Source organism: Palaemon carinicauda, chromosome 8 (assembly GCF_036898095.1).
Source record: "Palaemon carinicauda isolate YSFRI2023 chromosome 8, ASM3689809v2, whole genome shotgun sequence".
Lineage (NCBI taxonomy): Eukaryota > Metazoa > Arthropoda > Malacostraca > Decapoda > Palaemonidae > Palaemon > Palaemon carinicauda.
In genome coordinates, this window is record NC_090732.1 from 139,462,372 (window position 1) to 139,472,628 (window position 10,257).

A 10,257-nucleotide genomic window follows, 5' to 3' on the forward strand; every position below is an offset into this window, starting at 1 on the left:
AAACTTGTTATAAAGAATTGGCTAGTAATTTTTATGATCTTAGTATCGAGATATATATGATATGATTATACATACATGCGTAACACACACACACACACACACACACACACACACACATATATATATATATATATATATATATATATATATATATATATATATATATATATATATATATATATATGTATGTATGTATGTATGTATGTAACAGACGCAAGTGGAAGGACATGTTGGCGCTCATGTTCTGCAATGAACTAATAATAGCTTATATATATATATATATATATATATATATATATATATATATATATAAGCGTGTCAAATGTGTACTGGTTTCCCCACTAACACGACATTTGTTTCAGGTATTGAATTTCCCGTGGGATCACAATTCCTAGGTAGTGTGAATTCAATATTAAGATCCATTTATGATGCTGTAAGTTTAAGTGTATCATGACCAACCTTCCTTCATACGTGGTGTCCCCATCCAGGTTTCCCTTGATGTTCCAGGTCTATGTTGTTCTTCTGCTACCCAAACTTTTATATATCTCCTCCCTGATAATCTAATGGAAGTAACCGAGATTGATTAGATTTTCGGTTTCGCTTAGAGATGCTTCCGTAATATAATAGTCATTTAAATGGGACCAAAATCTTTCCATCCATCCACACTTAAGATTTCTTGACAAAGGACCTGGAATTTTGATGTAAAAATAACTTGAGTTATATTTATAGGTTTTCTTAACTCTTTCCGAGATCATACCCATTTTCAGTAATTATAGTTCTATAATATTGCAATTATTCAACCTCCAAAATTGTGATAGCTTGCCAATCTCTAATGGTCATAACTATAGTAATTGCAAATTCAAGGTTCCTCAATAAATTTCAATTATTTTTTTAATGAATTTCGAATCTAACGCAAAGACTACCTTAGTTTATCTCGAAAAGTTACTCAAGTGTAGCAACAAATAAAACTTAGGAAAGCTAATAGGGTCTGGCATACGCAACTTTCAGTGCGTCATGTAACTGACTTTGAAAAGATAAAAATAGGTAAACAATCCATTAGATGATGTCATAATATTAGAAGAATCCGGATATTATCGCCGACAATTGGTCGACTTTGTACCTGCGTCAGTCCAAAACAGTAGATCATTTTGATTTTTTTTTTTTTTTTGTCAAATGTCTGTGATAAGTTCGTGGATGATCACTGATAGTTGAATGAATGATCGCCAACAAGAAATAAAAATTAAAATACTGTACACATTGTTAGATATGTGAAGCATTGTATGAAACATGTTTCACAAGAGACTGGGAAGGACCGATTGCGAGCTAGAAAACTTGCGCATACGTACCTCACTGAATTACAGACTTGACAGAAGTGTGAAGTTAGATCTTCAACAGTGTTGATCTTCTTCTTCTTCTTTTTTATGATATAGTGTCATCCACCGTTCTCTATACTTTTATTAAACACGTTAGTCTCTGTAATAAAGTGAGAGAGGCCCTCATTTAAATAAATACAAAGAGAAAAGTTGGCAAAATTGAAGTGACTAGAAAAATGAATTATTGACACAGTAACTGCATTGATAAACGATCTTGATTGATAGATATTGATTTCCTTCGTTCTTTCAGGGAAATATTTAGTTGATAAATTATTTTATAGAACTTGTTAAATGTGACCATTAATAATTCAATTTTTTATGAAATTAGATTCCTGTTGATTGAATTCATTGACCCTTGGATGTGTTTGAATACTGTTATTACAGAAGATATATATAACTATAAATGTAATTTTAGATTTTATTTTTTCTGTTATGAAACAGCTAAAAACTGTGTTCAGTCACTGCCAGTGGGTTAGGAGATAGGGCATTGTGGCTCTTTCTTAGCGGTAACAAGTTTTTCTTTTTTAAGTACTCGTAGGTTGAGGACAGTGGCTGCTCAACATCCCGACCTTTACATTGAGAATGTTTCTTTAACTAAATATTTCTTTTAAAATTTGTGTGATTCTTAATTGCAGAATTATTTTTTAAAAACACACTCGGTCTGTTTATTCTTCAACTGCGAAAAAAAAATGGTTTATTGAGAAAGTCTTTTAAGACTTTTGGTTAACAATCTATTTTGAAGAAGAGTTTTAATTTTTTAATTCTACCTTGTTTCGAGTATTGTTTTTCTGTCTGGTCTTAAGCTGCTAAATCTCGTTTTAATTTGTTGGATAGAAATGTGCTGTTTATTTAATTCCTTATTCTGAGCTGAATATTAATCGCTGGCACCGTCGTTTATTTGGTTCTTTATGCAAGTTGATTAAGAATTTTCATGATTTTGACCATTCTTTGCATCCAAATCTTCCCAGGCCCTACCATCCTGTATATAGTACTAGATAAGCAGTTGTGTCTATCTCATCTTAAGTCTCAACACCACCACAGTATTCTAGACGCTTTACTCCTGCTGTGATCAGATTGTGGAGTGATCTTCCTAATTTTGCAGTTGAATCGCTGGAATTTTAGAAGTTCAAATTTGAAACAAATGTGACCAGTCTTGGACAAAGGCCAAAGCTATCTGATTAACATTGCAACACCACAACTCCAGCAACTCATGACTTGGCAGGTAAAAGTTTATGACAACATGAGGTTTGTCGACGGGGCTTTCAATGTTTATTTTTTTTTTTTCAGAGTTCCAAATTTTTTAGGGCTATCCCGGACTTCCCAAATTATGCCACCGCCAACAAAATAATGGATGATTCAGAATCCGACTGTTGACACAATGCCGATTTTGTAATAATGGCATTAATTTTAATTTTTGTTCGGGGAGGGGTCGCGCCAAATCCGCGTATGTGTGATCCATGCTGTATAGAGTATGTTACTTATTTTTGCTTACTATCTTTCCAAAAGCAGTGTTGACAATAGGACGGGAATATTTTAATCCTCTTAAACCTGTTTTCAGCTTCAAATCTTCAATTATTTTTTTTCCGTCATTTGTCCAGTAAATGTCGAGCCGAACGGTTCAATTATCTATCCGAGGAGTTCTTCCGTCTCAATGAATCTATCACACACAAGCGTGTATATATATATATATATATATATATATATATATATATATATATATATATATATATATATATATATATATATATATTTATATATATATATATATATATATATATATATATATATTTATATATATATATATATATATATATATATATATATGTGTGTGTGTGTGTGTTTGTGCGCGTGCGTGTGTGCGCACTATGTGTTTGTATAGCCAAAAAAAACTTGCCTATTTGTCGCATCTAATATTTATTGGGAATGTAAGGAACATCCCCTAATATTGTTTAATATTTGTTGCTTCAATACATTACAATCAGTTTGATTGCAAAGAGTATTCCACGATCGCTAGAAAAAAAAAAAAGTTACGTAGGTGAGACACATCAGATTTTATTAGGGAATATCCACATCTCAGAACTTCTATGTTAATGGAATTTATCATCCTTATTGTTGTTGTTGATATTCTTTTTGTTGTTAGTGTAATTATCATTGATAAAGTAATTTTTCCGTTTGGTAAAGTTTTACTAGATAGGATTGGCAATGTACTAAAAAGAGTCATACCGAACAAAATAAAAATCTAAAGCAATTAATGCTTGACGGTGTCTTTCAAAATATTTTATTATTAGCTTCATAAAATCTCCATTTCTGGTCTTGTAAAAAAGGTCCCCACTTTCTAGCTTTATACTTTATCCGTGTTTTTCTATTTATTTTCTTCTATTTTGCCATCCATTTTTTCTAACCTTTACTTCATAGTGCAACTGCAGTGTTTTCTCCTTTTACACTTTGCGCTGAATAGTCTCCTAGCCTTCAGCTCCAGGCTGCGGGCCCTAAAATCCATAAAGTCCTATCCCCTCCTTAACCCAAAATGTTCTTCAGAATTAGGTTTTCGAAGGACGAGTATTTTGCAATTGCTTCATTCATAGCTGGTTGCAACAACCAACGCCATTGCGATATTTATTTGGTGTCATCCTTGGTTAGAATGGCCGATGTGTGTGTGTGTATGTATGCTCGCACAGGTCATGGCAGTAAACAGCTTTTTTCGTTTTTATTTTATGGCTCTCTATCAAAGAATAATGGACAGAAAACATTCCCCTGGGAGGGCAAACCAGCGGTAAAGGCTACTGTGTAGTGACTGGCGTCATAATCCAGTTAAAAAGTTAAACAATTGCAAGAAAGAACGGAGCCCGATTGCCCCCCAATAAAGCTTCTGAACTTTTTTTTCTTTTTTTTTTTTTTGAAGGGTGACATGTATTTTGTTTCTTTAATTTGATTATGATTTATAGTCGGTTTAGTTTCTAGATGTAATAAGAAACTCTTGATAGATTTACCAGATGCTTCTACATTTGCCGAAGAAGGTTTGAAACTCGTTGCTTTTGTCAAATGGAATTGTGCCGCAGACGCCATTTTCGTTTACCATTCAATTAGTTATTTATCCAACGGCAAACCATCTTCCTGTTCATATCATTTGTTATTGGAAGTGAGAGAATTGGGTGTAATGGGCCATAAAAGGCAACTGGAACCCGATGGGCAGGTGGACACTACACCCGGATGTGGGTCCCCGGATCGTGACGGAAGTAACTTACACGCACCGCGCCAAACGTTCTCCATGAGAGAATGAAACAAGAAAGAAAAAAAGATGGCTTCGCCCTCGTGTGTGGCTAGCCCTAGCGTGCCTTTCCGTCGACTAATTGTGTTTATGGCATTGCAAATTGGCGTGGTTGTTGATTATTTGCTGGGAAGTCTGCACGGGTTGCTGTTGGTCAAGTAATTGTGGATGTTTTCTTGGTTTTGATGTCCAGTAATGAAGACCAGGGGGTTGAGGGGGAACTAAAGTCGAACAATGAAAACGTCTACTGTTTGTGTCATATTTAAAATGTACTATGTTATGGTCTTCTGTTGAGTGTTCTTCCATCGGAAATTATAGGTATAGTAACATTTTGAACATATAAACTACTATTTTTTTCCATAACAAGAAAAAAAATCGTCGTCAAAATAAAATGGCTTCGACTAACCCTGGGTCGTTGTACTTCCGATTTGTTTAATCGTAAAATGTTACATTTCATAAGAATCGAGTACAACTTGCAATCATCTATGCAAAACGACTCCCTTTTAACTAATATTCGTAAGCTTTGCTTTTCTGATACTTTTTCGGTTACTAACTTGAATACTTCGAAATTTTATGCATTTATTAAAAATCGTAAATGAATATGATCGTATGAAATTAATACAAGAAATGACAAAGGAATATCACTAAAATCATACTATTGCATATCTATTTAGTTGTGTTTACTTCTGAGCTTATATTATGTGTAAACTGCTACTACTACTACTACTACTGCTGCTGCTGCTGCTGCTGCTGCTACTACTACTACTACTACTACTACTACTACTACTAAATAATAATAATAATCATTAAAATAATAAAAAGAAGAAGAAGAAGAGCAATGAAACTGCAAAGTGTGTATATGGTGTGGCAGAGATATCGGACGGGGAAAAATAAATGGAGAATAATAAGGGTATCAGAAAGACCATCATTATCGTTGTAGAAGGAATGGAACTTAGAAGTCAGGTGTATTGGGGATGAAGTTCGGAGGCCTACAGTAAAAATGTCTGATTAATGAGGAGACTGACGATACGGAAGCTTGCGGGAGTACTATAGAAAATTATGAGGGTTGCATTATATGTGAAGCAGGTCAATGTACTGTACAGCTTATGACCCTTATTTCTAAAACATGAAACTGTAGGCTGCAGTTCAATCTTGATTTTTGAGTTCGATATCTATAGACCTTGGTCGGAACCATGGATTCTCAGCGCACCTCGCTCTGAGGAAGTGCACTCTGACACACCCTTGCTGCTCAGCGAGGGATTCCTGGCGAACTTCTCTGAGGAAGTGCACTCTGACACACCCTTGCTGCTCAGCGAGGGATTCCTGGCGATCTTCTCTGAGGAAGTGCACTCTGACACACCCTTGCTGCTCAGCGAGGGATTCATGGCGCACCTCGCTCTGAGGAAGTACACTCTGTCACACCCTTGTTACTCAGCGAGGGATTCATGGCGCACCTCGCTCTGAGGAAGTACACTCTGTCACACCCTTGTTACTCAGCGAGGGATTCATGGCGCACCTCGCTCTGAGGAAGTGCACTCTGTCACACCCTTGCTGCTCAGCGAGGGATTCATGGCGAACTTCTCGGAGGAAGTGCACTCTGACACACCCTTGCTGCTCAGCGAGGGATTCCTGGCGCACCTCGCTCTGAGGAAGTACACTCTGTCACACCCTTGCTGCTCAGCGAGGGATTCATGGCGCACCTCCTTCTGAGGAAGTGCACTCTGTCAAACCCTTTCTGCTCAGCGAGGGATTCATGGCGAACTTCTCTGAGGAAGTGCACTCTGACACATCCTTGCTGCTCAGCGAGGGATTCCTGGCGAACTTCTCTGAGGAAGTGCACTCTGACACACCCTTGCTGCTCAACGAGGGATTCATGGCGCACCTCGATCTGAGGAAGTACACTCTGTCACACCCTTGTTACTCAGCGAGGGATTCCTGGCGCACCTCGCTCTGAGGAAGTACACTCTGTCACACCCGTGTTACTCAGCGAGGGATTCATGGCGCACCTCGCTCTGAGGAAGTGCACTCTGACACACCCTTGCTGCTCAGCGAGGGATTCCTGGCAAACTTCTCTGAGGAAGTGCACTCTGACACACCCTTGCTGCTCAGCGAGGGATTCATGGCGCACCTCGCTCTGAGGAAGTACACTCTGTCACACCCTTGTTACTCAGCGAGGGATTCATGGCGCACCTCGCTCTGAGGAAGTACACGTTGTCACACCCTTGTTACTCAGCGAGGGATTCATGGTGCACCTCGCTCTGAGGAAGTGCACTCTGTCACACCCTTGCTGCTCAGCGAGGGATTCATGGCGAACTTCTCTGAGGAAGTGCACTCTGACATACCCTTGCTGCTCAGCGAAGGGATTCCTGGCGCACCTCGCTCTGAGGAAGTACACTCTGTCACACCCTTGTTACTCAGCGAGGGATTCATGGCGCACCTTGCTCTGAGGAAGTACACTCTGTCACACCCTTGTTACTCAGCGAGGGATTCATGGTGCACCTCGCTCTGAGGAAGTGCACTCTGTCACACCCTTGCTGCTCAGCGAGGGATTCATGGCGAACTTCTCTGAGGAAGTGCACTCTGACATACCCTTGCTGCTCAGCGAAGGGATTCCTGGCGCACCTCGCTCTGAGGAAGTACACTCTGTCACACCCTTGTTACTCAGCGAGGGATTCATGGCGCACCTCGCTCTGAGGAAGTGCACTCTGTCACACCCTTGCTGCTCAGCGAGGGATTCCTGGCGAACTTCTCTGAGGAAGTGCACTCTGACACACCCTTGCTGCTCAGTGAGGGATTCCTGGCGAACTTCTCTGAGGAAGTACACTCTGACACACCCTTGCTGCTCAGCGAGGGATTCATGGCGCACCTCGCTCTGAGGAAGTGCACTCTGTCACACCCTTGCTGCTCAGCGAGGGATTCCTGGCGAACTTCTCTAAGGAAGTGCACTCTGACACACCCTTGCTGCTCAGCGAGGGATTCCTGGCGCACCTCGCTCTGAGGAAGTACACTCTGTCACACCCTTGTTACTCAGCGAGGGATTCATGGCGCACCTCGCTCTGAGGAAGTGCACTCTGTCACAACCTTGCTGCTCAGCGAGGGATTCCTGGCGCACCTCGCTCTGAGGAAGTACACTCTGTCACACCCCAGTTACTCAGCGAGGGATTCATGGCGCACCTCGCTCTGAGGAAGTGCCCTCTGTCACACCCTTTCTGCTCAGTGAGGGATTCCTAGCGCACCTCGCTCTGAGGAAGTACACTCTGTCACACCCTTGTTACTCGGCGAGGGATTCATGGCGCACCTCCCTCTGAGGAAGTGCACTCTGTCACACCCTTGCTGCTCAGCGTGGGATACCTGGCGCACCTCTCTGAGGAAGTGCACTCTGTCACACCCTTGCTGCTCAGCAAAGGATTCCTGGCGAACTTCTCTGAAGAAGTGCACTCTGTCACACCCTTGCTGCTCAATGAGGAATTCCTGGTGCACCTCTCTGAGGAAGTGCACTCTGTCACACCCTTGCTGCTCAGCGAGGGATTCCTGTCGAACTTCTCGGAGGAAGTGCACTCTGTCACACCCTTGCTGCTCAGAGAGGGATACCTGGTGCACCTCTCTGAGGAATTGCACTCTGTCACACCCTTGCTGCTCAGCGAGGGATTCCTGGCGAACTTCTCTGAGGAAGTGCACTCTGTCACAACCTTGCTGCTCAATGAGGGATTCCTGGCGAACTTCTCTGAGGAAGTGCACTCTGTCACACCCTTGCTGCTCAGCGAGGGATACCTGGCGCACCTCTCTTATGAAGTGCACTCTGTCACACCCTTGCTGCTCAGAGAGGGATACCTGGTGCACCTCTCTGAGGAAGTGCACTCTGTCACACCCTTGCTGCTCAGCGAGGGATTCCTGGCGTACTTCTCTGAATAAGTGCACTCTGTCACACCCTTGCTGCTCAGCGAGGGATACCTGGTGCACCTCTCTGAAGAAGTGCACTCAGTCACACCCTTGCTGCTCAGCGAGGGATTCCTAGTGCACCTCTCTGAGGAAGTGCACTCTGTCACACCCTTGCTGCTCAGCGAGGGATTCCTGGTGCACCTCTCTGAGGAAGTGCACTCTGACACACCCTTGCTGCTCAGCGAGGGATTCCTGGCGAAATTCTCTGAGGAAGTGCACTCTGTCACACCCTTGCTGCTCAGCGGGGGATTCCTGGCGAACTTCTCTGAGGAAGTGCACTCTGTCACACCCTTGCTGCTCAGCGAGGGATTCCTGGCAAACTTCTCTGAGGAAGTGCACTGTGTCACACCATTGCTGCTCAGTGAGGGATTCCTGGCACAGCTCTCTGAGGAAGTGCACTCTGTCACACCCTTGCTGCTCAGCGAGGGATTCCTGGCGAACTTCTCTGAGGAAGTGCACTCTGTCACACCCTTGCTGCTCAGTGAGGGATTCCTGGCGCACCTCTCTGAGGAAGTGCACTCTGTCACACCCTTGCTGCTCAGCGAGGGATTCCTGGCGAACGTCTCTGAGGAAGTGCACCCTGTCACACCCTTGCTGCTCAGCGAGGGATTCCTGGCGCATCTCTCTGAGGAAGTGCACTCTGTCACACCCTTGCTACTCAGCGAGGGATTCCTGGCGAACTTCTCTGAGGAAGTGCACTCTGTCACACCCTTTCTGCTCAGCGAGGGATTCCCGGTGCACCTCTCTGAGGAAGTGCACTCTCTCACACCCTTGCTGCTCAGCGAGGGATTCCTGGCAAACTTCTCTGAGGAAGTGCACTCTGTCAACCCTTGCTGCTCAGCGAGGGATTCCTGGCGCACCTCGCTCTGAGGAAGTGCACTCTGTCACACCCTTGCTGCTCAGCGAGGGATTCCTGGCGAACTTCTCTGAGGAAGTGCACCCTGTCACACCCTTGCTGCTCAGCGAGGGATTCCTGGCGCATCTCTCTGAGGAAGTGCACTCTGTCACACCCTTGCTGCTCAGCGAGGGATTCCGGGCGAACTTCTCTGAGGAAGTGCACTCTGTCACACCCTTGCTGCTCAGCGAGGGATACCTGGTGCACCTCTCTGAGGAAGTGCACTCTGTCACACCCTTGCTGCTTAGCGAGGGATTCCTGGCGAACTTCTCTGAGGAAGTGCACTCTGTCACACCCTTGCTGCTCAGCGAGGGATACCTGGTGCACTTCTCTGAGGAAGTGCACTCTCTCACACCCTTGCTGCTCAGCGAGGGATTCCTGGCGAGCTTCTCTGAGGAAGTGCACTCTGTCACACCCTTGCTGCTCAGCGAGGGATACCTGGCGCACCTCTCTGAGGAAGTGCACTCTGTCACACCCTTGCTGCTCAGCGAGGGATTCCTGGCGAACTTCTCTGAGGAAGTGCACTCAGTCACACCCTTGCTGGTCAGCGAGGGATACCTGGCGCACCTCTCTGAGGAAGTGCACTCTGTCACACCCTTGCTGCTCAGCGAGGGTTTCCTGGCGAACTTCTCTGAGGAAGTGCACTCTTTCACACCCTTGCTGCTCAGCGAGGGATACCTGGCGCACCTCTCTGAGGAAGTGCACTCTGTCACACCATTGCTGTTCAAAGAGGGATTCCTGGCAAACTTCTCTGAGGAAGTGCACTCTGTCACACCCTTGCA

At 43.7% G+C, this 10,257-nt stretch overlaps 1 protein-coding gene across 1 annotated transcript; it reads right to left on the reverse strand.

The window, feature by feature from the left end:
* Nucleotides 1-7,854: 7,854 nt before the first annotated feature.
* LOC137645473 (involucrin-like) lies at nt 7,855-9,201 on the reverse strand. Its single transcript, XM_068378278.1, has 2 exons — nt 8,690-9,201; nt 7,855-8,605 (listed from the first exon to the last, which is right to left on the reverse strand). The coding sequence occupies exons 1-2, from the start codon at nt 9,199-9,201 to the stop codon at nt 7,855-7,857; spliced, it is 1,263 nt and encodes a 420-aa protein (XP_068234379.1).
* Between the last annotated feature and the right edge of the window lie 1,056 nt (nt 9,202-10,257).